Source organism: Nyctibius grandis, chromosome 4, assembly GCF_013368605.1.
Source record: "Nyctibius grandis isolate bNycGra1 chromosome 4, bNycGra1.pri, whole genome shotgun sequence".
NCBI classification, from domain to species: domain Eukaryota; kingdom Metazoa; phylum Chordata; class Aves; order Nyctibiiformes; family Nyctibiidae; genus Nyctibius; species Nyctibius grandis.
Window position 1 is genome coordinate 18665777 of NC_090661.1, and position 17817 is coordinate 18683593.

Genomic DNA, 17817 nt, shown 5'->3' on the forward strand with positions numbered 1-17817 from the left:
AGTTACTAAATGCTTCTCTTCAGCAGTATATGTCATTTTAAATAAGCATCACTGTTGACAATAAGAGAATGCATCAGGGTTTTTTTTGGTACAGCTTATAATCAAATCATATTTGACTAATATTTCTATCTATACCCTTTAATGCATATGGTCTAGTCTTTGCCGAAGTTGTTTAGTCTATGTGTAATTCAGGAGCAGCAACTACAAAATATTCTTACTTAAAATTGCTTTCTGGCAGCACCCCTTTGCTGACTTCAGTACGGCGACTTTTATATGGATATACGGAAAACAGTAAGGCCCATAGTAGGACATTATACTGCTCTGCTGTGTCAAACTGCTGTAAATCCAAAGAAATGTCAATGAAGCACTGGAGTTGCAACAGGAAATGAAAAAAAAAAAACCCAAACAAGTGTAGCAAGAACAAAAATCTGACCCATCATTATGTGAGAATTTTCTTGTAAAACACCATCTCTGAACAAAATACAAATGGTACAAATCTGATGACCAGGGAGAAGTTTAGACTCTCGTGTAAAAGCACCTGCTATAACCAGGGGAAACCAAAACCTCCAGGACAGCAATGTGTCAGTTTAAAACTGGTATTTAAATACTATTTTGCATATGAACTGGCTCACATTACACAACTTCCAAAATGTGGTGAAATAGCACATCTATGCAACTTCACAGCAGGACAAACATTAGGATAGCAAAAATTGCAAAGGTCACATTACCTAACGCATCCAAGAACAAAAACAGAGCCAGTAAGAGGGCAAACAAATTTTCAACACTTTCCTTTCAAATCTCAGTACTCTGCAGGTTAGGAGATAACAGGAAATGGAAGAAAATGTGCATTTGAGACAAGCTACTGACACTGTATCATAGCTGCTTCTCTGTTAAGGTTAGGGAATAAAGTCTTGGAGATTTAATTCCTCCTAGGATACATGTACAGCTATAACTGTGATCAAACCAAAAGTCTTATCAAGTTCAACACCCAATCTCCAGCAGTGGCCATAAACCACTTGAATTCATTTTTAAGCTGCAAACAAACACAATTTTAGATTTTCACTACAAGTAGTACTTAGAATAATCAAGACAGAGGGTGGGGGCACTTTGCTTTTCTAGCCGAAATATGACTCACTTTTACCTCATCACCAGTCTAGTAACTCAATTTTTTTTTTTTTTAAGCTTTGAACTGCCATAGGCTTGTGGTAAAACAGCAAATTCAGTTTTTTAAAAAGTGAATTCCCTTATCTTGGCTTTTGCATTGTTATGGATTTAGTTTAAAAGTTTGTAACTCTCTCCACTCAATGGGAGAAAGCTGTTTTGCTTAGGCCTCTCAGCGCCAATTTAACAAGCGTATTTAGGAAAAAGGACACGAAGGGCCCAAGGTCTGTCTGCTTTTTTTTTTTGGCTATGCCTGAGCAGACAATAATCCATTTTTATTCTGCCTCCAAAAAGCGACCAGCAACCTACTGCAGCATGTATTACAATGTTCTGTGTTTTAAATCACAAACAAGAATCTGAATAAGCAAAAATAAAATCATGTTTTGGAGACTGTGGGTTACTCAGGAGCTAGTGATGCCTTCACCTCTACTACGATTCTCTATTTTTTTAATGTTTAAAAAAATAGCTCTAAGATGACAAAAGCTCTGAATCTTTAACATTTAAAGATGTCAAATCCGCCCTTTGTTAATCTTATCTTTATGCCAACATATCTCCACCCAGTTCAGTGGATTTACTCCCAAATTTATTTCTTTACAATTAAGAACAGGAAAATATCAAGTAAGCTTTCACTTTCAAGATCAGTGACAGGGTAACTGGGCAACGGGGTGGGGAATTTTCTTCTTTCTAGCTTTCCCCTTTCATTTTACCTTCTTTTCAACCCTATGTTAACTGCAAGAAATAAAAGTCAGAAGTTGGCACTCTCTCTTTAATATATAAGCTACGTGCATGGACAGTTCTTTGCATGGATCAGACTCTGACCCCAAACTGTGCAAGTGATATATGCACTAGGCTGGACAGCCTTCGTAATTGAGGCAAACCTGGCAAAAAGAGTCAAGACTTACACCCCTGAAAGTATCATGGCTGAAACAATACTTTTGCATAATACGTCTTAGCTGGCATAAATGTCTCTTAATAATTGTTAGCCATTACACCACAAGTGACCTAAAGCATTATTCAGTAAGGCCACAAATTTGTATTATCTGCTGTCCACAGTATGAAGTTCAACCAAATACTGAGAAGGGCTCCTATGCTACAACCACCGTCTATTATTTAAAGTAATAGAATTTATTCGGTATCTATTTACAAATCCCATTAGCCTTATTTAAAATAACAAATAAAACCAAAAAAACCCCACACACAAACCTAGCAAGTAACTTGTTTCACGTTACAGACACACAGTATGTTTCAAACAACACAGTCAAAAATCAGTGCATTTTAAAACAACTAATTTAACTGGAATTATTTGCCCTAAAACCTGAAACTGCAGAAATTATTACTTCTATGCAGCTTCAGTTATTTAAAAGACTGCCTTTTTTTTTTGCCTCCTCTCCTTTTTTTTTTTTTTTAGTACAACTTCAGGCCTCAGTCATAACAAAAATGTATGTCTTCCGACAAAGATAGAGTATTTATGCAGAAAAATAGTTGCAGATCCAGCATGATTTTGACATTTGCTGTAGTCCTGGAAAGGAAACAAGCCAAATGTACCCCTGGCACAGCTTTAATAATTTCAAAAAACACTTGCATATAACTCTGCTTACCATCTCAAAAATAGTAAGGAGCAATATTTTATTTTATCTACGTTCTGAACTCCCATTTTTACCTCCTAGTACATAACTTAATACTTCAAAATAGGTCTTAAGAGTGACTCAAGTGATAGCTAAATCTCATACTAGCTAAAGGGTAAATTTCACTCCTAGGGCACTGATCAGAAGATTCTCCTTCCCCATTAGCTGAAATATTTTTTTCCAGGCAGTAATTTGCAATATAACTACCATTAACGCCCATATAACAGACTAGTAAGGTCATCCCTTTAAAAAATTCTCTGATATTTGAATTTTCAAGTTCATCAGCAGCCTCCTCAGAAATGCCTGCATTCCTAACAATTCAGCCGGTCTTCAGAATAACCCATTAGCCTCACCACCCACTTCACACTGACCTATACCCTTTCCAGGCAATAGTTCTGGAAGCTGAAACTTACTGAAATAGCATTTGGTAAATATCACTTTGCCAAATAAGATTGTCAGTATTATCAACTGGGTGCATTTATTAACCTTGCTTTGCCTTTTACATTCCACTTCCAAATATAGGTGGGGATGGTGATGAGGTGAGGATTGGAAAGGAAAGAGAGGAGATATGGGACTATGCGGCAGCTTAATTTGAGGCATTTTTAAAGGCTTCTCTATCAGTCTTGTCAGAATTTCCAAAGATGACTTTTAAAAAAAAAAAAAAAAAAAAAAAGAAAAAACCTCCACCACCAGAGGGCTGCTGCCTGCAGGAAAATGAAACTGCTGCATTTTAACACCACAGTATAATTCTACCAGCTTCATGGGAGCATAAATAAAAGTGACCAAGTTACAAATCTTCTGTAAGTAGAACACACAGCATCATACAAACGTAGTTTTACTCAGTGACATTTTGTTTGAGAGATCAGGGACAAACGTTCCCAAGGAAAGAAGCAACAAAAGTCAGCACAGCCACAAATTGTAAAAATGGGAACATCAGTGCAATTTTTCTGTTTTATTAGATAGTTAAAACAACTTTAGCTTTAAATTGCAGCCACAGAGATTTCAGCATTTATGTATCAATATTACATTAATCAAAAGCAGAAGCTATGGAAGACAAATACAGCATGAAAAGGTATCTTCACCTGGACAGACCAGGCTGTATCGTCCAGTCTATCTGCAGGAGATGAAAATCCACAGAACTACATTAAATAAAATTAAGCTAGCGAAAATGAACACTAGCAAAAAAAAAAATCACTACGCCTAAATAGCAGGGTTATCCCAGGCCCTTCCATGCTGTTTTTTATTTCTGAAAAAGTTACCAATACTGGTTGGCTAATCCTGTCAGTTCCAAAAGGGAAGTCAAGAGTTATCTTAGTTTTACAGCAGGGCATCATGGCGGGGCCGGGGCGGGGGGGGGGAAGAAAATAAAAGATAAATTAACTTGCCAAACACCGCACCCCAAGTCAACGGCTGAGCCTGTTAGGGCCAGTAAAGACTACATAGTTATTGTTTCTGAATAATCTGCCTTATAACTGCACAATGACATGGACAGAGCCTGTTTTATACACATCTCTACTACTCTTCCCCCAAGAAATGACCCAGCTAGGACTCTACCATTTTAGAGACCATAAGAGTACCAATAAGGACCCAATCCTTTGAGAAGTTGAGTACCTTTGATCCAACTGGCCTTTAGAGTACAGAATAATCTTTCACACCAGAATTAGAACTCTACAGGATCAAGCACATGGTTGGCATTTTGCGTACACAAAAAAAAAACAACCCTGAAATGAAGTCATACATACACAAAGTGTACAGTGCATCACGTATATAAATGCTCAGCTTATCTACATCTGAAATACCATATTGATTTGTAGCTGATGCACAGTTCATCAAGAAAGCAAAACAAAGGCACAGCTGGTACAAGTAAATAATCAGGTGAAGATGGGGAAGACTGGACTTCTACAGAGGACAAGGTTCTTAGGTGCTCTGGTACACTTCTCCAACACTCACATAGCCTGCACTGCCCTATTTTCACTGCTGCTTGTGCTGGAGTTCCACCTCTGACTGCAAAGTAGACATACCCTTTGATCAGGATCCTTTGCCTTGCCATGTTTTCAATTCCCACCATTTTAATGAGGAGAAAAAGGCCTACCAAACACGGGTTTCTCCCCTCTGGTGGACTCTTCAGAAATTTGCAGTAGAGAAGTAGACACTTGAACAGTAAATACGATGTTAAGTTTGATATTCTAATCAATCTTTTTTTTTGAATTCTTGGGAAGCAGTCCACAGACCACCTGGTTCCACAGAGCCATAGGCACCAAAACACTAATAAATATGCACTGGTGAAGCTAAAGAGACTCTCAGCTGTAACTCACTTGATTCAATGGTGAGAAAAGTAATGGTGATGACAGCATTACAATACAGATCCAGAAACAATGCGTATTTTTGCAGCTTTTCCCCTGAGCAGGAAAAGCCACCTGGTAACAAGATGGCAACTATCCCAACCATGCTAATAGTCTGGCTGTTGCTTTCCCTAGCAAAGATGCAGTAATGATAAAAGTAGGGACATTTTCTACATCCTGAAGCTTAATGCAGACTGGTCAGGTGATTTCTGTATATGTATGTGTGGAATACTAGAGAAGAATTACTGCTAAAAGTACGAAAATGTTTGCTTGCCATAATTTGCCTGTTAGCTGAGCAGACAGACTTCTGCTTTAAGGATGAAAGACAGTAATTTGTAAAATGCTGGGCCTGTATTTTCAGTTTGAATTGAATTCGCTTACAGTATCATTCCACTTTATGCTCTAATTTTCTTGAATATTCACTGCAGAGGAGATGTATTCCTAGGCTGCTCTTAACTAGAACACTGCCAGAGGTCAGCTTCTGCTGCCATCAATGACAAGCTTGCTCATGGGTCAAACTCCCCCCTCAGATAAACTTGAGCAAGGCCTTGAAGTCACTGGGACTGCATAGAGGGAGCTGAGTGGGGAATTTGACTAAGTCATGTTTCCAGCACAATCAGGAAACAACCAGAAGCAAGAGAGATGTGATTTCATAAATATGAGCAATGAAATATACCACAGACCCAGAAGAAAAGCGGCATGGGACAAAACCCAGAAACACTAGGACAGATCTTTCTTTGTTGTTGATGATTACTGATTTTAGTCAAGCTTTACTGATCTATAGGAGTGGGAAGTTTGGAAAAAAGTGTAGATTTAACTAGTTCCAAAAGCCAATGAAAAACTGTTTAAGGCTGGTGCTCACAAAGTAGAAGGACTCTTAAAGGCTGTGCCACTCATAGCCATGTCTTTTCAACAAAACAAATACCCACATTTAATAGAGCTATAGCACTTGTATCATTGCCAAGTTTAATATAATACTTGGCTTTGTCTTTGGTGATGATTTTTGTACAGACAGGCATTGCAAACACACAAACAGCTCTCAGTCTTCCTCTCAGCTTTCTGCAGGAAAGGACTACTTCAAATACTGCCACTGTACCAAAATGGTTACATGGAGGAAATACAGAGAGGGCTCCCTTCTTCCCACACTCCCCAATCACTGAGCTCAGCTTGCAAACAGAAAGGACCAAGTTCTAGCCTCCACCCTCCCTGCTTTGCACTGCTCCAGCAGCAGAAAGTTAGCAGGAATCCAGCCTAACAAACTGGCTGGGGATTCCCCCAGTATCAGGGAATCACAATGTGATTTAGCACCATTTTTTCCTCCTAACTTTGGTGTAAGAGTCTTAACCAAGGTGAGGGCAATATCTGCAGAGCAGCTGTATTCCAGCAATCCCAATCTGCCATAGCAGCACCTCATGGCTTTCAAAACTCAATGCAGACTAGAGAGGCTGTGCTGTTTAGGGCATCTTTGCTTTATCCTGATTTCTTAAGGAAACAAAATTTAAACATTCAGGATGTCTATCTGTAATTCCCCCATAACACCACAACAGATTAGCAAATTTCAACCAAGTTTGAAAGAGAAAGGGAAGTCTCTCCAATTCTACAAATTTCATGGAAAGTACTGAATGTCTGGGGGAAAAAAAAAAAAAGAAAAAAAAAAAAGAGACTCAAAGTATGGTTCCCACAATGGAAAGAGTAACTGTGATTTAATCCTTAATGCATTCCAAGAGAAAGAAAAAAGATGGACAGGCAGCAGAGATGGCTCCAAATGAGCCACAAACACTGTCTTCACCTAGCCCAAGAGACAAGGGACACACAGAGAAAGCAGGAGGAGGAGGGGAATATAGAATACAAAACTTGAGGAAACAGAGTTCTTCAGTGAACTGTGAAACTAAGGAAGTTACGGTTTAGTTGCACAGGATAACACAGAACAGCAGAAGAGTTGAGGTTGGAAGTGATCTCTGGAGAGCATCTAGTCCAACACCCTTGGTCAAAGCAGAGTCAAGTAGAGCAGGCTGCTCAAGGCTGTCTAGTCTGTTTTTGAATATATGCAAGGATGGAGACATCCCAACATCTCCAGGCAACCTGTGCCAGGTTCAACCCACCCTCACAGTGGAGAAGCTTCTTCCTATATTTAAACGGAACTTTCTATACACACACAAAGGCCCAACTGAGATTAGCGCCTTAGCATGAAAGGGTTTATATGCAGATAAAGTAACACAAATTATCTTTCCTCTCAGTTCACAACCTAGGCAAGACACATGAAATGCAAAAGACAAAACATACATAGAAAATAATTATCCAAGGACACACAGTTCATCGGTATTAACTTCCCAAAGACAATGCATCTATATAAGTAGTGAGAAAAAACCCTAGAAGTACCTTATTTTTCAGTCTACCATGACCACACAGTTTAAAAAAAAAAATCTCTAACAATAATGTATGTTTATTTAGAGACAGGCTATTTTCTTGCTTAGAATATTTCTACCAGCTCTTCTACCAGTAACCATCAATCTATTTAAATAAGGCTGAAATGATTAAGGGACTCAGTTTTCTGAGAATACCCTCCTAAAGTCTTCATCAATTTGCTGTAGGAGATTGCAGCTGCAGAAAGAACAAAAGACCTGTCTAGCACCCTCTAGATTAGGATGCCAATCCTTGAACCAGTTTCCAGTTTGAAGAGGCAAGGTAACTTTGAAGTTCAAAAAAACCACAAAACTCCCCCAAAAACACACTGAAGAAAAACCCAGATGACCAGAACTTCAAAAGGAAAACTGTAGACCAATCCTGTACGTGCTGACAGCAGGTCATCTCAATGTGACAGCCAAGCTACCCATAACTTACAACCTGAAAGTAAGATGAGAGTTTTGGAACAGAATACTGGGAGAGATGAAGAGATTCTGCTAAGGTAAAAATCTGAGAGTCAAATCCATTCCTTAATCTTAGGGACAGGTCACAATTATTAAAAGGAATTCACACAGTCACTGAATGAAACTTACCCAGGGCGAATGGCTGGCATGATGAGTAACCGAACCCTGAGCTGGCAAACAGTCAGCAAAAGACATGAGAAATTTTCAAACATCCCACACAGTGCAATTCATACCACAAGGATTTGGAATGTGAAGTCTTATTTTCCTACTTAAACTTGTGTTTTAGTTCAAATGCAATAAAACAGCAGTCTTAAAGTCTTGTGCACTTTCTCAGAGCAGGGCATTTTTTAAAAATTTATTTTTTAAAAAAACAAGGAAATAATACATCACAAGCTCATGTTTAGCTGCAAATATGTTATTGCTGGTACCTCTTCCTCATAAATTAGGATGAGGGTGGATAAGCCAAGATTATGAACTTGGGCTATGGTGTACCTCATCCCAGGCCAAAGCAACAAAACAATCACTTTTCCAAGAAGAGCATCTGTGTAGAAATCTAGTGTCTACATTGCTAGCCACACAAAATAATTAAGAAAAAGAGTGAAAGAAAAGGAAGAGCCAAGCAATTCCATCAACATTCCCTGCTAGGTCAGTATGAAGACCTGGTACATTCCCATCTGCAGCTGAAGGACTTCTGTTCAACCTTTGGCAGACTGAAACTTCCAGTTCTAAGAGTAGGCTTTAGACAGGCAGTAGAAAATCAACACATTTTTGGTCCAGACTAGTTTGTTTCTCCCAGAAACCGGCTCCTCCATTATTTTTGTTCCAGTCAATAGTGCTTTTCACAGCTAAATGACAAGGGCAGTCAGCTCACAGCACATAAGGCTGAACACTCAGAGGAATGGCACGTAAGGCTGAACACACAGAGGAATGGCACTGCAAAAGCAGAGCTTGTTAATACGTATGTAATGTAGACATTATTAGAAATATATATACATTATCACACTGATTTTTTTTCTCCCACATTAAGCATATACTGCAAAAGACAGCAAATCAAAATTGCAAAAGCCTCAGGATATAAAGAGAGTATGACGTTTTTTAAGTAGAAGCAGGCAGCCAGAAGAGCACTTACTAAATGGATGCCTGAAAAGTTTTACATCTTTTTTTTTTAAAAATTTTTTTTTTAAGTTAAGCACTGCACTGGAAATATTATCACTCCCATAATTCCCACATAGTTTTGGAACACTAAAACAAACAAACAAAAAAAAGATAGCACTTGCACACCCTAAGCCACTTGATGCTGGTTTCTCTCAATTCCCCCTGCACCTGTTTACTGTCAGTTGATGTTGCAAATGTTGGCGCAAAGCTTTTACCAGTAATAACTTCCTTTTGTCAGTAACTGGCAAGTTATCTACTTTTTCCCAAATTCCTTAATTATCAAATCACTGATTATCAATGGATGGATGTTAGATAAGAAACTGAAGAGCAGCTTCTATCAGAGCTAAGCTACACAAGGAATGGCCCCTTTCAGTCTAACCTCACCCCTTCCACCATCCCAAATTAAAAACGTTTATTTGAACAAGAAATAAAAAAAATATTTCTTTTCCTCTTAAGTATGCAATAATCTTTATGCAAGCAAGCTAGAGCAGGGACAGCAAAAGTCTAAAAGGCAGAAACTGCCTGGCACAGCCATGGGGTGCAAAACAGCAAGATCAGCCATTAGAACTTTGTGGAAGAGTTACTTAGAGCAGCTTTAGGGCTACTTTAATTCATGCCAGTTGACAATGATCTCTGTGGCCTTCAGGAAATAATAAAATAATTTTCTCAAAATAAAAATGAGAGAGCTGACAAATCAAGAGAAGTACTCTATTCTACCCAGCCCAGCACTGAGTAACTATCCATCACCTACCTGCACGAGCCTGAAGGTTACTCTGCACTACTATGAAGGCAACAGTACTATTTGCAACATTAACGTACATGGATTTGTTTAAATATAAACACCATCATTTACCTTCTTCGTCCATATTGCTCTTTATCCTCAGTCTCACAACATGCTTCCATTTATTATCCTTTAAAAGCTGTATCCCAACGTCATTGCAAAAGAAACAGTATATTCCTGTTCACACAGTCCACAGGACAACGTCGATCTCATAGGCATCTCTGCCACAAATGACGCATTCAAGAAAAAAATGCTTGCAGCTACATCAATAGTCAGTAATACACTTGTATGAAAGGAACCAATACAATTTACTCTGTTCCACCTAAATTCCATTTAAACCCAATTTTCAAAAGCTATGAAGCAATGAAAAAAATCTTCTGGGTGGATTTTTTGCGTTGTTTTTATCAGAATTTTATCAGTAATGTTTCTAGCCTGTAAACAGAATTAAAGGAATTAATAAAAACGTTATATCCCTATTCAAAATTAAGTGTAGAATAAGTCAAATGGAACTGGATGAACACTATTAATATGCTCTAAAAGCAGGCATTTGAAGTTAAGTGAGTTTGATTTGGTCACATTTGTGTGTCTTTTAAAAAACCTTTCTGGAAAACTTCACATCTTCCAGGCAAGGGCATTCATAGAAACCATGTCCAAACTGTCCAGGAAAACTAAATTTTCAGTTTGCACTTGCAAACATTTACTTTGGAAGTGCTCGAACAACTACCCAAGTAGAATGTAATACTCTTATGCAACATATCCAACAGACTACATTCAAGAGTACAGTTCAAATCTTTGCATATTGTTTAAGTGCAACCATTCCGTAAGTGAGGTGGACAGTTGGGGAAAGGAGATAAAAATAGTTGTTTGCTAGAAAATCTGAAACAAATAAGGACTTAAGGGAAATCACTCTGCACTTACAGATGCTGCAGATGAAGGCGGTTCAAGTTCATTAAATTAACACTATTTACAACAAATTATTCATGTTACTCTGCAGATCAGTATGGACATTTTTGAGAAAAACAGTACTGTTTATGCCTGAACTGAAAATGGAACAATCCCCTCATATTCCATAAGCAGAACAAACAGCATTATTGACTAGGATTGCTAAACATCTTGGGTTTATTTAAAACACAACCAGAACATTTCTTTGGGATATTTCTTAACTGAACAATTCACGACAAACAAAAAAAAAAAAAAAAATCCACCCTTACCTATTTATCATGAGCTTGATGATCTTTCTAAGTGAAGTCAGCTCAACTTAAAACACTGACTGACTTCACAAGGGCAATTTACAGTATCTCAGCACTTGAAGAGGAGCACTCCTTGAGCATTCATTTATGTCTCTGCCTTCATGGAAATCTATATCCAGGCTTCCACCTCTTCTTATTTTGACTGTTCTCCCATGCGCATAATACATTCCTCATGCAACGTCTCTTACTTCAGAGGGCATTACTTCCAAATTTCTCATTTCCTTTCAAATTTCTTCTGAAAGCTGGAATTCTTTCACCACCTACATTTGTTCTACATTACCTATCTACTAATTTTGAGGTGGATATCAACATTTATTATCACCATTGCAATTACTGTTTAACTCTCTAGAGTATACAATATTAAAACCTGCCCCCCCCCCCCCCCAAAAAAAAAAAAAAAAAAAAAAAAAAGGGAAAGTCATAAGGGATATCTGAACTTTGCTGTCCAGACATGCGGCCTGGTAATACTAGTTTACTTCAGTCAGTAATGCAGGCAAACAGTACTTTTGAACAATCAGATCAAAGGTACATAAAAGTTAAGAAAGACCAAATCTCTCAAAACTCATAACCATTACTTGAAAATCCATTAAGTCTAAGTCACTATGACATAACCTTTCCCAGCAAAATTTCATTCTTGAGTCCTCTACTGCCCACAGTATTGCTTGCAATATTTATTTCTATGATTACTAAATAACCGTTTAAGTCTTCATAGACTATCACGACAAAGGGTATGGATTCATTATTTGAAAGAAACTTTTTTAAGGAAAGTAAAATATGAAAACATTAATAGAATATATACTGGTTTGTTGTTTGTTTGTTTTAAAAGGCCATGGGGGAACTACAATGATTTACACCACTGTAACAACATACTCATCTAGACAGCTAAACGGAATAAAGCTGTACTCTTTAGATTCTCTCTAGATCCAACACACTGGATCAGAAAAAAAAAATATAGCACTATGAATGAAAAGGATGTACTTTGTTTAGCCTACTTACCTAAGGAAACCAGGCTTCTGAGATGACATTGTCTAATAAATGCTCCTTGAATATATTTGAAGCTTTCAATTTCAACCACATTTGACAGAGACAAATAAAAAAATTAACAAATTTCAGTTTCTGCTGGTGTCATGGAAACAGGTGGTTAAGGCTGTAAAGAAATATCCTGTTTAAGCTCTCACTGAATAAAAGGCTATTAAATTTGCTAAGACTCTAATGTAATGATTTCTGTTCTTACAAAACCGAACAGCATACTGCTGAACACCTCACTGATGGCTCACATATAATTAACATGTTATACAGCAAAATAGCTGTAAACTCCCTACACTTTTTGAGAAGGTCAAAGTGCCATGAGTTTCAAGCAGGATTCTTTGTATTGAAACTCTGCAGAAATGGGCTTAAAACAGAATGAAAGGAACAAGACAAAATGGATCAGCAACATTAAATGTTTCATCAAGTTTATATCAAAGTGAACAGGTTAACTCTCACTTAGAGCCAATGTCTTACTGCTTGAAGACAAAGCAGCGTTTTGGAAATTTCATCTAGACATTGAATTGGTGCCATAGCAAACAACAATGCTGAAGCCTACACAGTGACTGTCGAGCGAAAACACAAGAAAACCCTCTGAAACGCTGAAGCCCTTCACAAGAAATACTTCAGTTCCTCACCTTTGCACTCATTAATAAATATTCACTACAGTCAATCTGAATCACTCTTACGAGTTTCAAGGGTGAAATAGGGGTTAACGAGGCCAAAAGAAACACACAAAGATATCTGTGTAATTAAAAAAAAATAAAGAAGGAATATGCAAGAAGTTGATTTCACACACAATTAGTGGCAAAGGGAGAAAAGCCTCTGTTTGATCTAAAACTAAAACAGTGCTTCATGATCAGGTACGACTGGGGTTTCTCAAGGCACACTGTTTCCTCATGTGTTAGTGTAACATGACACGCATCCTTTGCTCATTACTGTTAATTGTAATGAAAACCTCCTATAATTAACTGTAGAAGAATGTATCAATGAAACTTAGATAAACCAACCTTTCCCCAAACACTTGTCTATATATTAGTAATGATCTTTTACTGACAGTTCTATAAAATAATTTTTTTGAGTACAATAATTAAGATTACACTGTTTCTTGTATTCTTGCAAAATCATTCGAATAACAGATTTCACGAGCTATTCCTCCAGCTGCAGTAAACAAGATATGCCCTGAATTCAACCTATTACAAAAGCAAACCATCTTACTACAATACTCAAATTGTATGTTAAATTCATATGCTACATACTAAAAATAATTTTCCTTCATTTCTCTATCATTCCCACTACCAGCAAAGAGCTAAGCACAGTCATTTTTCAGCACTGCCTCATGTAGCCCTGTTCCAACTTCTCTGACTAAGAGGCCCTAATCCTCTCTTTGTGGCATCAGTCACCCTCAGCAAGCTTGACGCACCAGCACAGAAGGCCGCTCAGGACAAATTTTGCATACCCAATTTTGAATTCTAATCAACTCTTTCAACAACGGTTGTTACCCACCAATTTGAACTGAAGGCTTTTCTGCATCAGTTTTGCCCACCCACAGCCAGATGTCACCAGGTTCCACTAATGTCCCAGATACGCAACTGTACCTCTTTGCAGAGACCAGTAGGCTGCTGTTGGCAAATGCTTTTTTTCAGCTATTAAGGTGGCAATCAGCGAGAATTTCACAGAGAGAAAGCCAGTGAGAGTTCTACTTACCCCTAAGCTCTCCCTCCATGGCACCCTTTCTAAGTCTGCCCTGAACTATGAACCCACGTTCCTTCCCAAAAATCCCCTTCTTTTGATCTCAGTAAAAGCAGGTAAGAGTGATTAATACATTTGTATAATATTAATGTATCTGGGAGCAAAGCTAGACCTGCCTATCTGAAATAACTTTATAGAGTCAAGAATTTTTTGTTCAAAATAAAAATGATGGATATGAAGATCACTGCCAAATGGATAGGACTTTGCAACACAACTTGCACTTTCTTTCTATCTTTCTATTCATCATTACATTTTGCCAGATTTTATTTCTCACTCTTCCCCACCCCTTTGGTGAGAAAAAAAGTATTCCAAGCCCTTACCTCCTAATCTTCCAAGCTTTAAAGTCAAGCTCTAAAAGAATGATTACAACCACTATTTTCTTCAGCCATATGCCACTGCAACCCAAAATCAAAGTTACACACCATGACAACATACTGTGGTGAATCAGGCCCTCATACTGCGCTTGTTGTCCTCTCCCTAAAATGCTGCAAGTTGCCTGCTTACCCTCCAAAACAAGCAGGATGTGGACTAGCTACATACCACACACTGTTCATGCCATTCTGCATGCTCCCAAATGTGATTAGCACAGAAAATGCGAGAAGACCAGAAGGTATCTTTCCATATTTAGCCATGTATGTTTAATACAGAGTTAGATTTCACCTTAGTGCATTATTCTGTTAATCAAGGGCGGGTACAGCAAGGAAGACACAGACTGGCATCAGCTACTTTTAAGATTTCTCTTCCTCTTCTCCCCCACCTCCAGCTTCTATGACACCATGCATTGTGCATTTTATGTGCATTCATGTGTGCAAACAGCAGAGACTTATCTATAAAGATCAGTTATATGGTAAAACTGCAAAAGGAAACTTTCACCCTTGTCACCAGCTGGTTGAATAACTGCAGAAGCCGACAGCAGCAAGCCTCTAAATACATCCTCCTCTTCTCCCTCCACCCCCACGTCTCTAATCACTTAGGAGGAAGATAGGAAGATTAGCAGAGAGGAAAAAATAACCAAAGCTGCAGATAACCCTTTAGGACCACAACGTCAGGCTATGAGACATGAAGCAAAAGGTTAATGCAGCTGTATTTTCAGGAATCTCAGACACAATTGTATTTAAAGGAGAGGGAGGGGTGCTGAGAAGGTGAGAGAGAGAAAAAAGGAAATGGTGATGAAGACAAAAATGAATTTGTTATCTACAGCTGGCTCTTTGATCACCTGCAGTATCCAGGAAAGGATTATCAGCAGAAATAGGGCAGTTTTATTACCAATACACTGCAATTTTTTGGTAGAGTATTTTCACTATCATCATCAGAACAGATTTTAGTAAGAATACAGCTGCATAAGTAAGGTCTTATTGAGCTATGCAAAGAATAAAGGTGGTAACAAAACAGTGACAGAGAGCTACCTTTAGCAGCTGATACACTGAAGAGATTTGAAAAATATGAAATATAAGTAAAAGTCACTTTCACTAGAAGACAATGTCATCTTCATCCATGTCTCTGAACGGTTGCTATGGGGTTGTGAAGAGGAGGGGAAGAATGGGGGGGTTATAATCAATCATCTCGGAAGAGCATTGCTTCTTACAGAGAAAGATCTGGATTTTGACTGTGTCCCTAAGAAAATTGCGGACTGCAGAGCTGCTGCCACACAGGGCAGTGAGGAAGCAGTCAGAGCAGAGGCAGCAGCTGGGGATGGAAACGCCTATTAAATCCTTTAGACAACAGATGGGCAAAGCTCGGCTGGGTTATAAAAAAAAAAAAAAAAATACATCACAATGCATCATGTTTTATTGTCCCACCATAATGAACAACACTTAACACCCACATGCCCAAAGAAGCCCCCCCTATGGCTGATCTTCCCCTTTCCCTAAATTATAATCTCGAGTCTCAATCCACTTTTGGGGGGCTCCCAACACAATGAATTTGCCAGATGCCATAGCTTATTGCACCTGTTACTAAAAAATAAAATTAAAAAAAATAAGGAAGACATCTGGGCTTCTTTTTAAGGGTTTTTCTTCCAATTAATGCTGCCCTGCCCTTGAAGTGAATATGCTATCCAAGCAAGCAACAGTAAGTCTAGATCTTGAATGCATTTTGGGGATCTAATTATGTCATGTAGGACAGAAGCACCTGCTCTCTGCTAATTCCCTCCACTTGGTTTCCTCTTTTTAATATTTCTGACCATTGTTCCATTCAGGAAAATCTGCTGGGGGTGAGTTTCATAAACAAGCTTTACAAAAAATGATTAAATATCCTCCCCTCCCCCCCAATCCCTCCTACAAAAACACTGCATAACCAGAATGAATTCTGCTACTGAGCCTCTATTTTTCTTTTATTTCAGACCCTACCCACAAAAACCACCAGCCCATCCATCCATATTTGCTAAATACCCGCAGCAGTCAGTGCCACAGACATACTGTACATATTTCCACCCCCCCAACTGCACCTTAAGGACTACACCCTTTTCAATCATGATGTCATGAAATACTGCTGGTGACTCCCCCACTACCACCACCACCACCTCCTCGGTACTACAGGCTGTGAACCTTTCATTTCAATATGATTTGATTAAAAAGAAAATGCTCCTAAGTAGGGCAGTGAAGAAATTGATGTGAAAATTCACCACCAGCAGATCATCTATTTTTTCCTCTGCAAGCACTCTGGCTGTCATCAGAACAACACCCATTAGCAGGAGTAATGAACATAAAGCATCCTGGGCTTTTTTTTTTTTTTTGAAAAAAAGTAAAAACGAAGAAAAGAAAGAATTAAAATGAAAACTAAAAATAAATAAAGGAAAAAATCCCCTATGAATATTATCTGCACTAGAACAGCAAATGTGAAAACGTGAACCCTGAAATATCCCATCCCCAACACCTCACTGGCTGCTACAGCACCTTCCCCCTAGCGCCGGTGCTGCTGCAAAAGAACCAACCTGTCTGTCCTTTTCCTAGGGTTTTCTCCAAACGATAGGGTCCAACATATTGTGCATGTTGAGCTCCGCTGCCTTCTTTCCCTGTTGATGTCATTTCTACCTGGATCTGTAATTCTGCAATGTGTATGTGCTGATAAGCTGGAATTTCTCTCTCTGCAGTTCTTTAAATTCCCACTTTGCAGCTGTGCAAGCAAAGCACTCTTTTTCTTTGCTTTAGTCCACTTGGTTGCAGATTTTTCTCTTCCTCCTCTTTCTTTCCTCTCTCACGTGCGTGTTTTCTCGCTGGGTCTGCCTGGGACGCTGATGGACGAAGGAATTCTTTTAATGTTCAAAGAGGGGGATCTACGATCCAAGCCCAAGGAGCATGATGCTGGTGACCCGAGCTCCGCACGCCTTGTTCTCTCTAGGAGCTGTTCAAGGGAGAGCCAGAGCTAGAGCAGCGGAAGAGCTGGGGCCCGCAGCTGTGATTGACATTAAAAGCAGCCAATCCCCTCGTCTCCCACCTCCTTCTCCCCTCCTCCTTCCACTACCTTTTCCATCAGCAGCAGTTACTGCCTCTGCCTGTTACAGAGCATCATCATCAATGGCAACAGCAAACACCTAAGTTTATCAGTCTATTGATAAGGCACAATTAAATATAGTTTAATGTGTATATTATTTTATGACCCAAACATACACTTTTTTTTTTTTCCTGTGAATTACACTCCACTATGCAGCTGTGCTTACAGAGTATTAAAGAAAGGCTGAGATTGTGGCAGGAAATAAGAAAGGAAAAAAAAACTACTTGTGAAAATGAGCTTGAGAAATTAATTGATTCTGTTTGATTTTGGAAAACTTACACCTTCTATGGGTTTTACCCTTTAAAGAGAGCCTTTTGGGGGGTGGGGCAAAGTGAAAAAAAGATAGGAAAAAAACAAGGCAAATCC

At 38.6% G+C, this 17817-nt stretch overlaps 1 protein-coding gene across 1 annotated transcript in view; it reads right to left on the reverse strand.

Moving 5' to 3' along the window:
• Positions 1–16985, reverse strand: part of BRSK2 (BR serine/threonine kinase 2) — a 324717-nt gene extending 307732 nt beyond the window's left edge. The window contains exon 1 of the mRNA XM_068398802.1: positions 16892–16985. Within this exon, the coding sequence (XP_068254903.1) occupies positions 16892–16985 (94 nt within the window). The remainder of the gene's footprint in view (positions 1–16891) is intronic.
• Positions 16986–17817: the final 832 nt, after the last annotated feature.